The sequence below is a fragment of the Vigna umbellata genome, chromosome 2, assembly GCF_029865625.1.
Source record: "Vigna umbellata cultivar VRB3 chromosome 2, Vumbellata_1.0, whole genome shotgun sequence".
NCBI lineage: Eukaryota > Viridiplantae > Streptophyta > Magnoliopsida > Fabales > Fabaceae > Vigna > Vigna umbellata.
In genome coordinates this window covers 16,942,235-16,964,706 of record NC_142166.1, presented here as the reverse complement: position 1 = coordinate 16,964,706, position 22,472 = coordinate 16,942,235, and the positions used below count along the sequence as shown (strand labels likewise).

The 22,472-nt window shown below is 32.1% G+C and overlaps 1 protein-coding gene across 1 annotated transcript; it reads left to right on the top strand.

Moving 5' to 3' along the window:
* Positions 1-2,407: 2,407 nt before the first annotated feature.
* On the top strand, positions 2,408-5,143 carry LOC124842424 (putative WRKY transcription factor 43). The gene is made up of 2 exons (XM_047318896.2): positions 2,408-2,659; positions 3,973-5,143. Exons 1-2 carry the CDS (start codon positions 2,424-2,426, stop codon positions 4,157-4,159), a joined length of 423 nt encoding a protein of 140 aa, XP_047174852.1. The 5' UTR covers positions 2,408-2,423; the 3' UTR covers positions 4,160-5,143.
* The last annotated feature ends 17,329 nt before the right edge of the window (positions 5,144-22,472 follow it).

The following is a 22,472-nucleotide window of genomic DNA, read 5'->3' as shown; positions in this document are numbered from 1 at the left end:
TTGAATCTACACGTCTTTTTCGATGGACTTATCGACGATCTTTTTCTTCGGTAATTACCGACGGTCTATTCCTTCGGTAATTACTGATGATCTTTCCCTTCGATAATTATCAATGAACTTTTCCTTCGGTAATTAACAATGACATTTTTTTTCGATTATTACTGACGACCTTTTCCTTCAATAATTACCGATAAAATATGTCGTCGGTAATTACTGATGACCTATATCCGTCGATAATGATTACTGATAAAGGAATTACGATGAATTATTGGCTGTTGATAATCTGTAAAGAAAAGTGTATTATCGACAAACTTTGGCTGTTTTCGACGGATTATGTTCACTTGTAAAACCTGTGTTTTTTGTAGTGTCCATATATTCTAGAGCTATCAAAACGAGCCACCCGGCCTGGCCCACCACGGGTTGGTCACTTAGTGAGTCAACCCAACCCAACCCGGCCCAACCCACCATGGGTTGGTGGATAAACGTGTTGGCTCAATGGCTCACTTAATTACAATTTTTTTAAATAAAAAAAATTACAAAGTTTCTATAATATAAATCTAAACACATTTCATTCCCAAATTTCACTCTCAATATGGGTGTTTAATTAATTTTGAAAATAAGAAACTTAAATAATTTTTTCAAGCAAAAACAAAATAATAAATATTTTTTATAAAATTAAAATTAAATTTTAATAAAATAAAATTAGGTAGGTGGGTTGGTGGGTCAACCCGATCCACCTGGGTTCAACCCGCATGAACTGGGTGAAATCTGACCCGCGTAAAAAAAGTACAATTTTTTCAAACCTAACTCGATTCAAACCCGTAGTGGGCCAGATTGACCCGCGGGTTGTGACCCATTTTGACAGGTCTTATATATTCTATTGGTAAATATTATGGATTCTTCTTCTTCGTATCTCTTTCTTCTTACTTTTAGGATATTTTTTCTACATGATGACTCCCGTGGTGGGTTCACATTTGCTCGTAATGTCATGGAGAACTTGTGTTGGTTTGCAATAGTGTCGTGGTGATGACTAGGTCTGTTGGAACCACGTACGGGTTGCTTCTATGTCATTCTCTTTGACGATGTTGCGTGACAATTTCTCCAAATTTCATCTTTTTCCTTGTGCTTTCACCACCATTATTTTTGGCGAGGCTTCTCGAATCTTCATCTTCCCCTCACCAAATTAGTAGATCTAGTGGGATCATGTTGACACAGAAAGCATCGAAGATGGAGAAGAAAATTTGTACTAACACATGAATGCCTTCTCACATCGTTAAGTTGAGACTCAAGGAAAAGGAGTACATTAATTCTATTTAAAAAATATGAACTCAATTAAATAAAAAAATATATAAAAAGAAAAATGAATCATAAACTTGATCAAATTAATAATTAAAGCAAAAGAAAATAATTTAAGTTTCTTATTTTAATTTAATTTAATTTATTGATTTATGAACTTCAACTTTTAGAATACTACAACCAAATTAAATGTATGAGTTTATTTTAATCTATGCAAATATTTTTTTTCTCTATAAATACTTATAGATGTGATTATATAAATAAAGCGTAAACACAATAACTAAACAAAAAGATAAAGTTCTCACCCATACCTTTTGCATACCCTTTTTTAGTACACTCTATTGACTTTTCAAACAATAATTATCATCCATTCATAAAATACACTAAGCAATACACTTAGAAACAAATTTCTATTCATGTATGGGGCATTAGATTAAACAGTTACGAAGTATTTGATAATTGTTTGATATAAGATATGCAATAAACTTTTTATAATATTAATTATATTAAATGAAAATTATTTTATTATTAGTTGAAAGTAAAAATTATCTCAATTCATACCATATAAATTGATTTTATCTTTAATGATAAACTTTATCATATAATTTTATTCATAATTCTTTAACTATAAAACAAGTGCATCTATCTTGAGAAATAATTACTCTCCACAACATATGCCCACATCCTCTTTTGACATATAAAACCTCTTTTCTATAATTAACCGTGGCACGTAATACTCTGTTCTCAACATAGACCTTAAATTTATTAAATCCCCGAGTATTTAACAACTAACGGGTTTTTTCTGTAAGGCGGATTTACGAAGCAAATGATACACGTATTTTTTTATTTTATTTATATATCTTTTCTTTCTATTTTTCTTTTTATATGATCATATATTATATAAATCTATCATGTTTATGATTTCATAGTAAATGTACCTAAAGGAAAAGACACTATCTCTGAAGCAGTGGAATTCAATCTTGACTTGGATGCCGCCCTCATCGTTTTCCTTTTGAATGTGCATCCATCGCCATCAACTTTTGTTGATTGTGTGTTTATATATACATACAACATATCACTTTTTTTCTATGCAGCTTTCTTGCTAGTGTTAGCCAGCCTAGTTTGGAATGGAGAAACACCAAGTTATGCTCCCTACCGCATCTACCTCATCAACAGCTTTATCCTCTCGTTTTAAACATGTTGAGAAACAGGTTTCAGAGATCTCATCTCAGAACCAAAGTGACAAGGAAGCTAAGCACCACCGATATGCATTTCAAACGAGAAGCGCTGTTGATGTTCTGGATGATGGGTACCAGTGGAGAAAATATGGGAAAAAGATAGTCAAAAACAATAGTTTTCCAAGGTTAGTGTCACACTGCTACTTTATATTTTAAATGGAATTTTCTGTCTTTTTTCAAGCAAAGCAAGGGAATCTTAACTCTACACTTGATTCTTCAGTCTTCTTTTTAAGTGTGAGAGTCCTTCGTTCGTTTTAAATCCAAAATCTTGTAATGATTGTAAATCATCTTTTTAAATGACCTCTTCGGATAAAAATTTAGATTTAAGGAGTTGAGTTCACCAAGACATAGATTTGTGTATCTCTCTGTATTGTTCATCTCACTTATCTCACTAATATTTAAGTGAAGTAACCTAAAAACTCTCAACAAACACATTTGAACTCACTCTTCAAAACTTTATATGATTTCAAAAATATAAAATAAAAAATCTCACAGGCAATAATTTAGGATGCTGTTTTTAATTTAGAAAATAGTATGTAGTGTATGACTTTTACTACTGAATATACTTAATAGTAGGAGTAGTGAAATCATGGTATAATGCATTTTCTATACAATATATCATCTCCAGGCTGATTTGTGTCTCTTTTTAAAATGGTCCTCCTTATATGTACTCATTGATAAACCAATTTTAATGCATTAGAAGTCTATTATCTTGATTTATTACAAGTCGAGTTAAAAATGATTCCGTTAAATTTGATTTATTTTTTGGTGAATTAAAAAACTTATCATTTGGCTTAAACTACGATAAATTTGTAGGTTAGGTAAATTAGTTTATTTAAAAAAATTTAACTCTTCTAATTTATTTTATATATTCATGAAAGTACTAATCAAAATAAATTAACTCTACTATTTTTTTATATCAATACAATGTTTTTATCTATTTCAACAAATATTATTATAATAATACTTAGTGAATATCAACTCACGTAATTTAGTAAAAAAAAAATTAAACATTCAAACTATTCAAATATTATTAATAAAACATTTTAGTCTTTAAAAGAATTAATCTACGTAATTAGGTAAATAATAATAATAAAATTTTATGAAAAAATTGTGAAAAAATAATAAAAGATTATTTTTTATAGACTGAGTCAAACCACTTCAATCACTTTCAATTCCGTTTAATTTTAAGCATTCAATTTAACCTATAGTTAAAAATCTTTGTTTTTTTCAACTTAACTTAATTCGAATCCTTAGTTGAATTTTGTTAAGAGTTTAAACCTACTTGGACATCTCAAATTCTACGTGCTACCAAACAATAAAGTAAGGTTAGCATGAATAGGAAATTTGCAATTCTGCATTTTGATTTTTTTGCATTTCTAATCGGTCTTGGGTTGATTATGCATACATTAATTACAATTTTATTTTGCTTTTTCAGAAGTTACTACAGGTGTGCTCATCGAGAGTGCAATGTTAAGAAACAAATCCAGCGTCATTCCAACGATGAAGAGATTGTGGTCACAACCTACGAAGGAACACATACACACCCTGTGGATAAATCAGTGGAAACCTTCGACCAGATCTTGGGCAACCTACTCAATAATGCACCTCCCACATTGGAATAGAACATCAAGGAATTATTATTGGAAGCTAATCCCATTGTCTTCTTAAAACATAGCACCATATGTATATGTTCTGCTATGGATTCAATAATAATAATAATAATAATAATAAAAGATGCATCTGTTTAGAAAAACCAAGTCATCAACTTCTACAAACCAAAGAATTTGTGCAGATGTATACATAATTTCGACTGTCTATACACTGAAATACTATATCATAATCGTAAACAGTTTATACATTCATGTTGGAACCAAAATCATGTGGCATTCATCTCCACCGAAATTCTTCGTCAAGCACAGGCACATGGCAATCAAGAGCAAGATAACAGTAACTCCACCTAAAAAAACAGTGTAATTCATTCTTCTATTGCTATGCCTAGCACTAACACTAGCAACTCTCATCTCTTCTATCATTGCCATAAAATTCGCCAATTTCTCTATGTCGTGGTCGTCATTGTCGTTATCACCGGCTATACAAGATGACGAAGAGGAGCACAAAGAACAAAGTTCATCACGGGTACAGTAATCATGCACCCCTTCGCTTCCATCATATTCATTATCAGAGTTACAGAAAGACATTGATCTCACCTCATGATCGCTACTCTCACCTTCCGAAGTTGTTGACTGAAAAAGTCGTCGACCCTTCAAATTTCCTCTTTCGATAGCCTCCTTACGCTCTTGGAGGATCTCTCTAACTGACACCTCTTTGATTCTGGTGACGTTCTTCCATGGTTCAGGAGGCGGCTCTTGTTGAAGGTTGAACATGAGTTCCCTGGGAGAATATTTGCTTGGCTTGTGAATGGTTTGGTTTGAATGAAGAAAGGAATGTCTGCGTGGTGTTTTTTGCTTGGATTCCTTATAGGCTTCCCACTCTTGTTCCAGCTTCTTGAAAAGTTCGTGGAATTCTTCTGTTCCTTTTACTTTCTCTTTTCCTTTTCTTTGATAGCTTTCCATAGTGGGGAACTCTGAAACTGTTTCTCTCTTTGTTGTTATCTGCTCTATCTTAAGCTTTAAATTTTCTATCTTAATCTCAAAATTTGTGTTGGGTTTTTGAAAAGATAACTAATATTTAGCTTCTTCATCATTTTTTTTAATATGATAAGATTAAATAACCACCTTTTCTTGAAAAAACTGAAATGCAAGATTTTTTAAATAATTAGTTTAGATTAGCAGAATCTGTCTAGATTTACTTTCAGGATCCTATTTTAAAACCATCACATACAACTTATTGTTTTTATTATAAGATTTAGCTTGTTGCATTCTAAAAACTGTTTTGGTTAATTTGTTTATTTGTCAACTTATCAACTTCATTTTTTTAATTACTTTTCTAATTATAATTAAATTAATACAAATACTAAAATTAATTAGGAGATGAATAAAAAAATAGATCGAGAGTGGTAAGTGGTTAAGAAAATTAAGTAAAGAAGTAAGAGGTTAATTTAAGAGGTTGCAACGAAAATGCACATTATCAAAAGATTAAAAGAGATGAGAAATTTAAACCGGGTAATGCAATTTATGATATAATCTGTTAGTATTTTAGCATGTGTACAAAGTAAAATAAATATTTATTTTATGTAATTCAGATTTATTATCAATATATTTGAAAATATAAATTATATTATGTTAAAAATTTGTAAAAATATATTTCAGATTTAAAAAAAATAATTGTTTTAGTTGATGATAATTTTTGTTGAAAAAATTATTTTTCAGAACTATATTGAGCGAGATACGGGGTAAAAAAAATGGAAAAATCTCTTTTACTAAATAAAAGTCAAACTCACATTGTTTAAATAGTATTAAGACAATTAAAGATGTTAATATTTTAGGAATATCTTTTTAATAAGTTTAGTGACTCCATGAAATTTAGTTTAATTATTATTTTTTTCAATTAAATAACTCATTAACTCGTGACTAAATTTAAAATTTTAATACTTATGAAAAACATTCCTTTTATTTAGAATATTTTTATTTTGAAAAAGTCTCTTTATCGTTAGATTTTCCTTCAATAGATTTTCGAATATTTAAATCAATAAGAGAATTACGAATATTCAAATCAATAAAAGAATTAGTATTCTTAAGTGAATGATTTCTTAAGCGAGCATTCTTAGTAGAATACTGATTTTATTTATACAATTAACATGAATTGTGGATCTATGTTTTTATTAGAATAATAATTACCTCGAGAGTATAATAAAAATATAATAAATAATAATATAATGATAAATAATAAACAACATACCAAAGTATGGATATTTAGTTAAAATATGTGAATATTGCCCAAATAGGCGTATATTTGGTTGCTCCATAATGAAGATGCTTAAAGGGAATTTATTGGGAAACGTTCTTTTAATATGTTTAGTAACATAAGCTCCTTAGTCTCGGGAGTTTGGTTTTGTGTATAAGGTTATATCAAACCTTGAGCCTACTTGTGTAGTTTCTCAATGGACGAACCATTCAACCGTGTTTATAAGTGAATTGGCCTTGAGGTAGTGTTTCTAGGTGGATTGACCTTTGAGACTAGGCTTGTTCAGTTTGGTCATTGAAGCCAAGCTTATTCGATTTGGCTGTTGAGGCCGAGATTCTTTGAGATTGGTCGTTGGGCCTAAGTTCTTCAATTTGGTAGTTGAGGCCGAGCTCACTTGGTGTGTATTGGTTGTGGAGGTTGGTCTTATTCAATTTGGATTAGTCATAGAGGTTGATCTTATTTAATTTGGCTATTGAAACTAGTCTTCTTCTTTAAGTAAATTGGCTTTTAGATCGAGTTCTCCTTGAGTGGCTTATCCAATTAAGCTCTTAAAGTATATTAGCCTTAGGGTCAAACTCTTTGAGTGGCTCATAAAACTTAGCTCTTAAAGTATAATGGCCTTGAGGTCAAGCTCCTTAAGTGGCTCATCGAGTCGAGTTCTTAAAGTAGATAGGCTTTATGGCTGATCTACTCGAGTGGCTCATCCAACCGAGCTCTTAAAGTAGGTTGCCTTAAGGTTGAGCTCCTTGAGTGGCTAATCTAGCTGAGATCTCAGATATAGTGGTCATTTGTCCGAGCTCCTTGATTGGTTAATCCAGCCGAGCTCTTAGGTGTGAAGGCTATTTGGTCGATCTCCTTGGCTAATCAAGTCAATGTCTTTAGACGAATGGCCACTCTACAGAGCTCCTTGAGGGCCTATCATGCCGAGATCTTCGAGCCATTGTTTATTCCAAGCCAACTTGTATTGGCGATAGGCAGTCTTTTCTTATTGTTGATAGAGGGAGCATTAAACTTTAAACATATTGGTTTTTGATGAGTGGTTGATAATGAATAGAAAATATTCTAAACATTCTTGGCAACATAATTGGTAAACAAATGTTTAAAACATTAAACATGTTTGTGTTCGATGTATAGATAATGAATAAATGAATGAAATAGGTCTAAACAAGTCAAAATTAAATAGTTTTGGTAGTATTAATCGATTACATAAGTAATCTAATCTATTAAATGAAGACAAAATTCATAGAAAGAAAAACCACGGCAAAATTATTTGTTATAATCGATTACATAAGTAGCATAATCGATTAAAACAAAAAGTTAGGCATTATTATGCAAATAGTCTAATCCGGTAGACAATGACAAAGGAAGCATAACAAGACACAATGTAATTTTAATCGATTACATAAGTAGCATAATCGATTAAAACAAAAACAATGGTCTAATCCATTATGCTAACATCCTAATCTGTTAGGTTAGTTGATAGAAGCAGTATAATGCATGACTATCATTTTAATCGATTATGTAAGTGACATAATCAATTAAAACAAAAACAAAAGTATAATCGATTATGATATTAATCTAATCGATTAAACTTCGACAAAAATTGATTTTCTAAATAAATTAGATTGGTGACTTGACTCATTAACATTTTTAATTGGTAATATACTGACAGTTTCTTTAAGTTTGAGTACATGAATATTAAAGAAGAGTTCTTGAAGGTTTGAAGCTACATTGGTGAAGAAGAAAACAACAAAACCATCAAGACTTAAAGGAGCTTACTTGTTCTGATATATTTGCACTATTTGAGTGTAATATCTTTAGGATGTGTTTGATTTGATACATATGCTGGGTAGGCCAGGTTTGAGAGTGAGTGTATTCCTCTGTTTTATTGGTTGTACTAGATTTGAGTATGGTGAGGATATCAATTAAGTGTATCATTATATTCATAAACTCAAATCTTGATTAGCGGATTACCCCTCAACTAAGGTTGTTGAGGGAAGACTGGGTGTAGGCTTCTTATAAGAGTAGAACCAATATAAATCTTTGTATGATTTAGCCTTTCTTTTATATTTTTTTTACTTGATTGATTCAAACACCTTTGACTAGTGATTTCAAGATTAAATATTCTTTAAAGATTTAAAAAGTTATTCAAATCCAATTCACCCCCTTCTTGGCTTGAGATACAGGGACTACTTTTCTAAAAATTAGCATAAGAGCTAGTTAGTCGAAATTTAATCGATTGAAAAATCCAGAATGGCCAATATATATCAAACCTTTGGTGTAAGGGCATCCACAAACATGCCACCATTGTTTGTTGGTGAAAACTATCCTTTTAGGAAAATTAGGATGAAGATCTTCTTCGAATTAGTAGACAAGGGTGTGTGGGATGTTGTTATCAATGGTCCCTATGAACCAACCAAGATTTAAAATGGAAAGATTAAACCTAAGGACTTTTCTTAATGTACTGCTGAAGAAAACAAAAGGGCGCAAGGGCTAAGAACAACATTTCTTTTGCACCAACAATTGATGAATTTTATAGAATCTTTGTATGTGCTGCAAAAGAAATGTGGGATGTTCTTGAGGTCACACATGAGGGGATTGATGAAGTGTTAAGGGCTAGAAAAAATTCTTTGGTTCAAGAGTATGAAATGTTTAGAATGAAGAATGGAGAAAGTATCTATGATGTGTAGAAAAGATTTACACACATAGTAAATCATCTCCTTGCCCTTGGCAAGAATTTTAACAAAGAAGAATTGAATATCAAGATATTGAAGAGCCTAAACAGAACTTGGCAGTCCAAGGTCATAGCCATATCAGAATCAAGAGACCTCACTACCATGAACATGGCAACATTATTTGAAAAATTGAGGAAACATGAAATTGAATTAGGAAGGCTGAAATAAGAAGAAGAAGGAGAGAAAAGACAAATCATTACTCTTGCAAGAACAACCAACAAAACCAACTCAAGAAAGAACAATTATGAAGAAGCTAAAAATTTTGAAGTGAAGCAATGAGTTTTACGGTAAAGAAGTTCTTCAAATTTTTGAAATTCAAAAATAAAGCTAACAATGATTATGCAGGAAATAGAAGATCTTATAGAAGGAAGGAAAAATTCGTTGTTGCTCCTACATGCTTTGAATGTGGCAAAGTTGGACATATAAAACCATAATGTCCTATGGTAAAGATGAAGCAAAAGCTAGAGGAAAAGAACAACTCTGACAGTAGAATTCAGAAAAAGAAGAAAGCTTATATAGCTTAGGAAGACAATGCTTCAAGCAGTTCAACTGAATCTTTTGAAAGCATTAAAGAGGAGAAAAATTTGTTCTTAATGGATGGATCAATATCATCAGAAAGCAGCGTAAAATAGCTTTGAAAATGAGTGCATAGAAGATAGATATTATCAATTGCTTGATGTATTTCAAGAGTTGCATGAAGAGGCTAGGAAACTTGAATACTCAAACAATAGGCTTAAGAGTGAAATCAAGTACCTAAAAGGTAGATTAGAAAATATAGACAAGGAAAACAAAGATCTGAAATCTAAGCTAGAGGCCATAGAAAATGCACCTAGGCAAAATATATATGATAACAAGGTGTATGCTCAAGAGTGTGAAAATTTTTCAAATCAAATGGAAAGAGAAAAATACCTTATGAAGACATTATCTAAGTTCACCCTAGGGAGTTCTAACTTAGAAGGTCTTCTAGCATCACAAAGTGTATTGAACAAACAAGAATTGGTTACACGGGCCAAAACAGTAAAATAAAAGTTAGGAAATTTGTTGACATTAGAAAACCATCCTTAATTGCATGTTTTTACTACAACCATTTAAGCCATGCATCAAAGTTAAAACTTGTTAATGGTATTTCTTAGTCATGTTTACTTCTCATTTCTAGAACTTTTATGAAAGTCAAAATTTGTCTATGTTAGTATTGTTCTTATTTAAGATAATTTGGAATCTAAGTATGTGATTATAACTTCAACAAGTTACCAAATTGGTTCCTTGTAGTATATTGATCTAGTAATAAGTGGTAATGATTATATGTTTATTATCATTCAATATTCTGAAATTTATATTTCATCTAGTTTTAGATGTTTAACACTGAAGTTTAATAATATTGATTCCTAAGACATCTAGAACTATGATTCTGCATGTTTAAATATGAGGAGAATTAAATTATGCTACTAGCATGTTCTAATTACACATTGCTACATACATTTAGTTGATTACAAATGAGTATAATCGATTAGCTAGTCATTTGTTCACTCTGGTTATGTGCTCATTTGGTTAAAACAACTTATGTGATGTATAAACTCAATTGTAACAAATAATTGGATATTTGTTTTGAATACATTGTACACATTATATGCCTTACCAAATTTGATCACCTTGAACCAAATTGTGTCTGGATCTATGTTTGTATTCATTGTACACATTATATGTCTGATTTATAGTTTTGTTGTTAGTATGATTGATTACCAAAACTATAATCTTGTTGCATAATGATTAACAATTTTATCATGCTACTCTACGCTTGTACTTGGAACATTACATCTGATATTAGTACTGAAATTAGAAAGTTTAAAAGTAATGCTAGTGCCTTGTACTCATTTAATATTAAGTAGTTGATAACATTTAAATTTAATCCCTACTTAATCAATACTTCACATTGCTTATTTGTAGAAAATTTACTCAAATAGTATATATATGTTGCAAACATGGTCATAATCGATTAAACCATATACATGTTGTTGCAATCAGTGGTTGATTAATCATTACTTGTATATTTGGTTTTAAATTGGAATTAAAAGTCATTATAGATGATTGAACAAGTCAAGATTATATATTTCTAGTAGTATTAATCGATTACATAAGTAATCTAATCTATTAAAAGAAATCAAAATTCTTAGAAAGAAAAAACAACGCAAAACTATTTGTTATAATCAATTACATAAGTAGCATAATCGATTAAAACAGAAAGTTAGGCATAATCTATTATGCACATAGTCTAATCTGTTAGAAAATGACAAAAGGAATCATATCAAGATATAATGTCATTTTAATTGATTACATAAGCGGCATAATCAATTAAAACATAAACAATGGTTTAATCCATTATGCTAACAATCTAATCTATTAAGTTCGTTGATAGAAGTAGTATAAGGCACAATTGTCATTTCAATCGATTATATAAGTGACTTAATCGATTAAAACAGAAAATAATTGATTATGATATTAATCTAATCGATTAAACTACGACAGAAATTGATTTTCTATATAAATAAGATTGATGATCTAGCTAATTAACGTTTTTAATTAGCAATATACTTATATTTTCTCTGAGTTTGAATATAGACATATTAAAGAAGAGTTCTTGGAGGTTTGAAGGTACATTGGTGAAGAAGAAAACAAGAAATCCATCAAGACTCAAAGGAGCTTACTTGTTCTGATATATCTGCACTATTTGAGTGTAATCTCTTCAGGTTCTTATACTTTATGTTTGATTTGATACATGTGTCGGGTAGGCCAGGTTTGAGAGTGTGTGTATTCCTCTCTTATATTGGTTGTATTAGATTTGAGTGTGGTGAGGATATCAATTGAGTGTATGATTATATTCTTGAGGGAAGACTGGATGTAGGCTTCTTGTAAGAGCTGAACTAGTATAAATCTTTGTATGTTTTAGTCTTTCTTTTATATTTCTTTACTTGATTGATTCAAACACCTTTGACTAATGATTTCAAGATTAAAGATTCTTTAAAGATTTAAAAAGATATTGAAATCTAATTAACCCCTCCCCCTGATGTGTCAATATTTTCTTGACTTCACTTAGCTTATTGTACTAGATTTAATTAGAGAGTTGTGGTTGAATGTTCATTATTTCCCCATTTTTCCTATTTGTGCTTAATTTGACCAGAAAATCTTATTTTAATTAATTTGAATTATTTGAGACTAATTATTTTCATTATTAATTGCAGAGAAATTTTTGGAGCATTAATTTGGGACATCAAGGAGAGCTGCCACGTCATCCTTCACTTGCCACATCAGCATTTTAATTTAATTTAAGTTGTAATTTCGTTTTTAGGCATTTTTGGGTAGATTTAAGTTTGGGTTGTTTTTGGACGTTCTTGGAGAGCCCATTAGTAAATCTAACCTAGGGTTGTGTGCAAAAAGGGGGCAGCCCCCAAAAAACTCTCTGATGCTCTCATTCTCATTTTTACGTTTTGTCTTCTCAAGAGAGCTCCATGGAGGTCCATTTTTATTTTCTCTTCTCATTTTACAATAAACTCGTTTTCTAATTAATGAAGTTCATTTTTGCATCTTAGTTTCTTCTCCATTTTCATTTTTCTGTTCTTGCTTAGCATTTTCGTTTGGGTTCCTCTTCTACTTTCGTTTTCACATGATAAATTGGAATTGATATTGTGTTTTCTTCATTCATTTCGTATTCTGTTCTAATTTGGTTTTTAAATTGCGTTTTTAGATTGTGTTTCAGTTTAGGGTTTCATTTCGTTTTAGGGGTTTTTCGTTTTGTGGTTTGCATTTCGAATTAGAAGCATTTGCATTTTATAAGTTTTGTTGTGCGTTTTCCATTCTATTTGCACTGCTGGACAATGAATTCAATTCTAGTTTGGAGTTTTAATTTCGTTTTTAGGGCAGCTTAAATTGTTCTGGGTTGGTAATTGGTCAAACTGCATTGTCTCCATGAGGTTAATTTGTTGTCATTGTGCTCCTGACCTTGCATTGTTTTAATCTGTTTTGGGTTTTTCAAATTAGGTATACGCTTAGTTGCCTAATTCATTGTGCAAAATTGATTAATCGTTGCAATCACGTTTGCTTAATTCATGCTTTCGAAAACCCAATTAATCTTCGTTTAGTTGGTTGACTGGTGTTGGATTAGGGTGAAGATAGCGTATAATTAGTTTGAATCAAGGATTGGAACATTACAGGGAAGCCAATAACCAACCTGTCTTCGAATCTGTGTTGATTTCGTGTTTCACTTTGTTAATTTCATTGCAGAAAACTGTCATAAACCACCCCCACCAAGTGTTCGACCTATTTCTTGAACCACAGTTTGAACCTTGAGAGACGACCTAGGGTTCATTCTGTTAGTTATACTGCATTTATTTGAACATTAAATTTGATTCGGGTACGACCTCGATCACCCCCCTCCCCCCTTTGGCTTAAGATATAGGGGCTACTTTTCTAACACTTTTGATGTCGCCTTTAGACAGTTCGGGAAGCCGTTGTTTAGTCCAACAAAATTGTGTTTATGATACGCAGTATTTGCTTATGCTGGGAAAATTTTACTAACGTTCCCATCTTCTTTTGATGTTGTCGACTTTGGGTTTGGTCTCCTTTGGCATTGTTGAGATCGAGAATAGCCTTCCTTAGTGTTACCAACTTTGGGCATAGAGTTTTTGGTCTTGTTGACTTCGGGCATAACAATTTTAGTGTTGTCGACTTTAGGTATAGCCTTCTTTGGTGTTTCAGACTTTAGGCATGACCTTCCTTCTTTGGTGTTGCCGACTTTATTGGTTGTTAAGGGAAAACACCCAAACGCAATGCCAAAGGACTGTTAAGTTAAAAGCATCTAAGAGTGTTGAAGCTAAACGTGTAAAGCTTATCATACCCAAAGGGTATTTAGTTTAACTCTTGGAAAAACGAAACAATGTCAAGACGATGTTGTTAACAAAAACACCCTAAATGACTAAAACTTAAAGCCCCAAAGAAAAAACAAACAATGTTAACTGTTGTCCATATAAAGAAGCGTTTACTCAATCTAAACAATACCATGAGCGAAACTATTACTTCGTCTAAACGATGAAGTCTTTACTCAATAGTTGGTATCTTAAGAAGAAAAACTTAAATGTTAAATGCTACCTCAACCATAGGAAATCAAAAAGCATTTTGTTGTTTTGAGCAAGCATTAAATGACATTAACTGCTCAACGTTCAAAAAGAACAAAAGTGACATTTAATGAATGAACTATACATCAAAACCTTAAATAGATCAGTAGTAGGAGTCAATAACAAGAAAGACATTCACAAAAATGTTCTTATCTTGGGAAATGGTGACACAATACCTACGTCTAAACAAATCATGAAAAGAACAATTAAAACACCAACCAAGACGGAGTTTCTTACAGACTAAATAATATCAACTACATTCATAAACAAAACATTATAAAACATAGCAACCTGAACAAATGCTGAAAGTTTTTGAAAATATCAAAGCAAACCGGAAATAGGACATAAATGTTGTACTGACTTATGTTCTATATTGTGTAGGACAATTGCTACAAAATTTCATCTACCTCATCTTATAAGAATCAAAATGAACGTTGGAAAGAAGAAGATAAAAGAAGAATTGATCAATTTATCAAAAGTTGTGTCAAATGAGAAGTCAAATCTACTTTTGATAAAAGCTTTTGAAAACACGTTTCCTTTGACAAAAGACTCCATCCTCTGATAAAAATCTACACCAATAGCTAAAAAAGAAGAGATCTCAAGACAAGCTTTGTCATTATTAAATCTCAAGATAAGCATCGTCATAACGGCTAATCCTCAAGGTGTATAAATAGAAGACAAGAAGAAGAAGAAGACAATGATGATGAAGAAGAGATGAATATAAAGATATATCATCATCACTTAAGCAAGGAAACCTCTTCGAGTTGTTAAAGCAAAACTCCTCTATCCAAGGAAAAAGAGAAAGAGCAAAGCTCAAGAAAAGAAGGAAACTCTCAAGTTTCATCGAAAGATCCACTTGAAGAAAGAAGAGAGTAATCGAGTGAAACACTAAGAACTTCTCTCAAGCCTTATTATAATATCTACTTACCTATATAAGGAAAGATAATGGAGAAGAAGGAAAGAGAGAAAAAGAAAAGTTAAACAACACTCTTGAATCTCATTGTATCATTTGCTTACTTTTGTAAGATGAGAGAAAAGAGTGAAGAGAGAAACACATGCGAGTATTTAGACTGCACTATAATGTATTCGCAACCTCTCTATGAGAGCAATGGTCTAAATGACTTATAAACAATCATTGATTGCAATTCTGGAAAGAATCAAAACACTTGCAACTTAGCTTTGTAGAGTTAAGGAAAGCTAGGCAACATATCAAGTAATACCAGAATAGTCTAGTACCAGGAGTGGTGTGAATACTCAAATCTGTCTAGGGTAACTAGAGGTTATTCGTTGATCAGGGATGTCAGGATAAGAAAAGCTCGTCTAATAGATTTTCAAGGTAAGACAAGATCGTCCAATAAAAACCCTGATCTTCGTTTTTGAAGTTTAACTGAATAACATGAAACGAAGAAGTCTCTTTGTATGGAAAGCTAACCCAAAACTATAAAAACACTTAGCAAACCAAATATGTTAAAACATCTAGGCTAATGAAATGAAAAACCTTAGGATAGTAAAACACTAAGTTAGAAAACTCCAAACCTAAATTTGGAATCCAACCTTTAGTTAGACACTAGGTTAGAAAAACACTAAGTCAAAATAAGCCAAGTTAAAAGACAAATCTTAAGATAGAAAACCAACTCTAAGCTAGAAGAAATAAGAGAACCCTAGATAGATGAACACAAAGCCATAAGCCAAGAAAAGAAAATGAAAATACAACTGCTCAGGAAATAGAGTAGAAAACAAAAGGCCTGAAACAATAGGATAAAACTCTAAGATAAAACTGTAGCTTGGAAGAACATAATGAAAAACTATAAATGATAATCTAAGAGAAAGAATTAACCAACAAAAAGCTAAACTAAGGATTAAGACAAACAACTCAAGACTCCAAAAAACAACTTAGGATAATAATAACAAAAACGTAGGGTGAAAACAAAAGACTTAGAACCTGAAACCCAAAACACATAACCAGAATCCTCAACATAGAGAAACATAGGAAAACATTTAGATCTTAGTGATCGAGGCCGTACCCGAATCAAATTTAATATGCAATTATGTGTAGTGTAATACTAGGAAGTGACTCCTAGGTCGTCTCTCAAGGACCAAATGTAGTTCATGACTTAGATCGAGCACTTGGTGGGGGTGGTGTTTGGATAGTTTTGTGAATGAAAATAAACCAAATTAGTCACAAATGCAAACACAGATTTAAATCGATTGGTCACTAGCTCAATTACAACACTCTCAATCACAGATTAACAACAATTGCACACTACTCTAACCCCTAATCCAACACAAGCTAACCAACTAAGCGAAGTTTAACCATGTTTTCATAAAAGCGAATTAAGAAAACGCAATGCTAATATTCAACCAATTTTGCACCATATAGTTTCATCGACTAAGCGAAAATTAGACACCAATTAGGCAACTAAGCGTATACCCAATCGCAAGCACAAAACAGATTCAAAATTAGCTAAGTAAGAGCAGCAAAAACACACTTCTAACTCAGAAATCTAAAGGAAACGATGCAATTTCGCTAATGACCAACCTAGAAATTGTAAGCTACCATTAAAATGAAACCCAAACAGCAAAACGAATATGAAAGCAACATTAAATCGGGAACGAAATTATGCAGCAACAAATTTGGGAAAAACGAAAGTGTAATGCAAAGAAGACAACCAAACGAAAATAAACTTGCGATTGAAAATGAAATTGGTTCAATACAAGAGAAGAGAAAACAAAACAATGCTCTATATCTAAGAAGAGGAAAACGAAATTGAGGGAGAAAAGTTTTCCAAATCTGATTTGGGGTTTTTAAAAGGACAAAAGACAAAAATGCCCTTTATATGGGCTTCTTACAAAATATTGATAAAAATAGGCTCAAAAGTCAAATCTGGTTCAAAAGTAAAGTAATTAAAATTACAAAATGAAATTAAATGGTGTTGCAGCCCTCTTGAAGTCCTAATCATAATTCCAAAATTGCCCTGCAATTAATAATGAGAATAATTAGATTCGCATAATCCAAAATATGAATTACTGATCAAATTAAGCCCCATTAGTGAAAATGAGACAATAATGGAGAATTAAACACAATTCATTAATATAATTTGGTGTGAAAAGCTAAGTGAATAGTATAAAATAATGATTCATCACTTAGAAAATAGAAAAACATTTAGACGCATAGCTAAACACTATTGTTCCAGAAGCATATAAGAGAAATTGAGTATAATGCTTAATATTTATAATAGCTAAAATAGGTATTTAGCTTCTCTTGAAAACAAAATAGGTCAAGACAATGTCTCTGACAAAACATATTAAAAGACTTAATTGTTAAACTATGAAAGAAAGCTTAAGCAAGTTAAACGTTATTTGTCAAAAAGAGACAAAAGTTAAATAAGTGTTTACTTGACTAAATAATGCCATGAGGTTAACAAGTAACTCATCTTATGATGAAGTATATATCTACGCTTGGTATCTTTAAAGAAAATAACTTATTAGCAAAATGCTACCTAACGGTAGGAAATAAAAAGCACTTTGTTGTTTTGAACCAGCACTAAATAACATTAAATGTTCAACGTTTAAAAACAACAAAAGTGATATTTGCTCAGAAGTAGTAACAAGAAAGACATTCATGCAATGTTCTCTTCCTAGAAAATAGTGACATAAAGCTTGTGTAGATACAAACCTCAAAATAGTCAAATACTAAAAGACTTTCAAGCCAAAGTCATAACAAGACACAAGAAAACACAAGATCCCTAAAACAAAAGATAAAAACACTAAAGAAAAATAAGATCTGTTATATATGTATCTATCTTGCGCAGGACAATCACTACGAACGTTCATGTTATAGATGCTAGAATGAACATTAAGTAAAAAACAAAGAGGAGCATTGATCAAAATATCAAAAGTTGTGCCAAAAGATAAGTCAAGATTACCTTTGATGAAAACTCTGAAAAGAACATCTACTCAGACAAATACTCCATCTTATGACAAATAGCCAAAAAGGAACAAATCTCAAGACAAGCTTCGTCAAACGATGAAATTGTCAAATCCCAAGACAAGCATCGTCATAACGATTATATCCTCAAGGTGTATAAATAGAAGACCAAAAGAAAGAAGAAGATGATGATGAAAAGGAGAGGAAAATATGAAGATATGAAGATATCTCATCATCCATTGAGTGAGGAAATCTCTTTATCAATGCTAAATAACTTCTATCAGAGAAAAGGAGAAAGAGAAGAGCTCAGGAAAAGAAGAACACTCTCAAGCTTCATCATAATATCCACTTGAAGAAAGAAGAAAGAGTGATAGAGTGAAACACAAAAGAGAGTATCTCAAAAGCTTTATTGTAATATTTTCTTGTGTTTAGTACATGAGAGAAGGAGAGAGAAGAAAAAAGTAAACCATCCCTTTAGTACTTCAATGTATTACATGCTTACTTATGTAAGGAGAGAGAAATAAAGAGATGAGAGAAACATCTGCGAGTGTTTAGACTGTTTTGTATTGTAATCAAATTCTCTTTGTGAGAGTTATGGTTTGAACGACTTGTAAGTAATCTATGATTGCAATTCTAGAGAGAATCAAAACACTTATAACTTAACCTTGAAAGGTTAAGAAAATCTAGGCGAGATCGTCTAATACCAAGAGTGGTGCGAATACTCAACTGATCTAGGGTGACTTGAGGTTATTTGCTGATCAGGGATACTGGGAGTAGTGAAGAATACTACACAACCAAGAGTCGATGAAACTACACTAGGCGATATCGTGGATACCAGGTTGCTTAGGGATACCGAGAGTGGTGCAAATACTCAAGGAAATCTCAGTAGGTTGTTGAGTACTAGGAGTGGTGCGAATGTTGGAGGCATCCACCGCTCGAGCATGGACGTCTCCATGATAGTTGGGGTGAATAGTAGAAGGCTGATTGTATGGACCGTTTGTATCGAAGGAGCTCTCTTGCTTGCTCTTGTGCTTCCTTGATGGATTGTCTTGGCTGGTCCTTCTACCTGCTTGTTCAAGTTTGACGAACCATAGCTGCTTGACACAAAGTGTTGGATCATTTGCACCTAGAGAGCGGCCTCATTCTTGACCCTGAACACCACTAACTCTTCTTCGTGCCTCCTTTACTACATTTTCCTAATCAGCTGCATAGGATCTTGTTGGTTGCCCGACTCTCTTGGCACAACTGTGCTTATGTTCCTGTAGTCACCATCGAGTTGCCTTATGCTTTCTCAAGCCCTACCATGGACACCAGGTCAAAGTTATCTATTTGCTAAGTCTTGTTTGTTAAGTCTTGAATGGGCGCCAAAAGATTTATTTGACACATAAGTTTCCCGATTGAAGGTTATTTTGTGCATGAAATGAAATAAGTACAAAGTAAAGGTTTGTGTGGAAAATCCTCGTATTCGTTTTCGTGACTTAAGGTAACACTTTTCCCGTTACTTTTGGTGTGCGACATGATTCTTACTGTGCCAACCAAACGAAGCATTGTTTGGTGAAGTTTTTGAATGGGTTATTGTGCCTATTAAAGTCAATTAAAAGGAGTGATGGAAGAAGATAATCATAGAAGGTTGGACCCCAAAACCTGAATTGAGAAGGGTGTCCGTGATTTTCAAGACACAATAATTTTGCAGTATGATTGTGATTAGGGGACCAACATTACAAATGTGGCTACAAAATATATGTTTTTGGGTACAGGAACAACCAATTTAATTACCATGGGTTATACCAGGTTGAGTTTATTTAGGATTTTGATTCAGTATTTACTTTTTCTATTTTGCAATAGATATTTTTTTTAAATACTTATCTTTAAAATTTTAAAATGTGATATTGTTCATATAAAAATAGTTTTTACACAAATGTCTACTAAATCTCACTATGGTTTTTATTAATTTCTGTTAATTAAAATATAAATCACGTGCAGATATATGCATATGTATTTATTTAATTTTATTATGACAATAAAAAATTAGTTTTTATTACAATTATAATATATATATATATATATATATATATATATATATATAAAGTAAATATTTTTGATAATTTTAATATAGATAATTTTTTTATAAAACAAATAAAATAATAAAATATATTAATAAAAATAAAATTAAGATAAAATATATCTATCCAAAAAAATCATTATAAAGCATATAGAATTGTTACAGAAGCCAATATCTTTATTAATAGATATAATTAAATATTATGTAGGAATAATAGCTATTTAATCAAATAATTTTTTTAAGGGTTAAATATGTTTTTAGTCCCTAAATTATTAAGGTACATTTTAGTTCTCTCCTTAAGGAAACCTTAATTTTTGGTCCTCCAAAACTAATAACATTAAAAATCGACCGATGTAGCTAATGTCTGGCCACGTGTTCACAACTTTCCTTCCTAACTCTTGGCACGTTGGTAGAAAGTGAACGTTCATGGGCTTCTCCGGTGGCTCTGAGGCCTTCGAGATGGCCGCCAAATTTGGTTACGGCATCAAGATCAACCTCTCCCCGTCCAATGTGGCTGCACTCTGGTGTGTCGGCGAGTTTCTCGAAATGACAGAAGATTACTCCGAAGATAACCCCGTTTCCAAGACCGAGAGGTTCCTCTCACAGCACATGCTCAAGAGCCTCAAGGACTCCATCAAAACCTTAAAATCTTGTGACTCCTTGATGCCTATGTCGGAAACGCTTAGAATCACGCAGAGGAGCGTTGATTATGTGGTTTCCTAAGTGATAGGCTGTCGTTGAAGCTATCAAATTAATACTACTTTTCAAGGCAACTTCAGTATTGCCAAGTAGTATTCAAGAAGGTAGATAGGGCTAAAGTAACCCTGAGTCGTCTCCCAACGAACACGGAATTGCTTTTGAATATCTGACTCTTATGTTATGCAATGCTTATGAATAAAAATGATGTTTGGAGAATGTTTAAAGAACAATTAATAAACTTAAAAACAGTTACGATGAAATAGGCTAATTCCACTGCTTTTCCAAGATAGATTCATCATCGGTTATTCACGGATAATTGTTCAATTGATTATTGTTTAAGTTTCAAATTAATTAAAGTACATTCTTAATTAATTTGAGGGCGATCATGCATTTAACCAAAGTAAATTCTCAATCAAATGCAAAACCTTTCTAGATTATTCACAATAAATTCAACCAAAGTACATTCTCAATCAAATTCTATTGTGTTTAATCATATCTATTCTTAAATCTCCTAACCAAATTAAAAGCTAATCAATCAAAGTAAATTCTCAATTGATTATAGTTGAAATTATTACTAATCAATCAAAGTACATTCTATATTGAAAGTAAAAACCATTTAATCATATGAAAGTTTCTAAATTAAATCAAAGTAGATTCTCAATTAAACCTAGAAACCCTAGAACTCATATAATCAATATGCATGTAGATTCAAACACATTATGATGGAAAAATCTTTGCTTTTAATTTGATAGAGAGATGAAAGACATAGAGAGAACAACTTAAATCAATAATCAAAATAAACAATTGCATTAACTCAATCTAACCTCAGAATCCATAATGGAATTACAGCAGAATTAGCCCTAGATGCTTAGCTCTCCATGAATGGAGTTGAATACAAGATGAAAGAAAAGTGAGAGGAGTATGAAAGAATGAATGTATGAAGTGAAGTCCCCTGGGTCTCTTTATATAGGCTTGATTGGGCTTGGACTCTGAATATTCAGTTGATAAAATCTTTTATCTTATATCTTCCAAATAACTAAAAGATTTAAATAATTATAACATTATTTGGAAGATATTTTCTGTTGATATTCCCAAATTAAATTAATTCAACAACTGAATTTTATTTTTTTTTATCTTTTCTGACTTTCCAAAATTGCACAAATACCCTGAAATTTCCTCTATCTGCATTTTAGCCCCTTCTGAGTTTCTGAAATTGCAAGAAAACCCCTCAGTTGACCAGCTTTGACCAGAGAAGGACGCGCCCAATGGGAGCTCGACACGTGTCAGGCTCCTCCCTACCCAAAATTAGGGTTCAGAATTGGGGAAATTGCTCCGCACTGCGTTTTCGCTTCCCTCCGCCGCTGCTCGCGTTTCTGCGTTTCTGGTTCTTGATTGGTTTTCTGTTTGCAGGTTTGGGGTTGGAGATGACGGCGAGGATGCGCGATGATAGGTGTGCGGCAGTGACGGACGCGATTTGGTGGT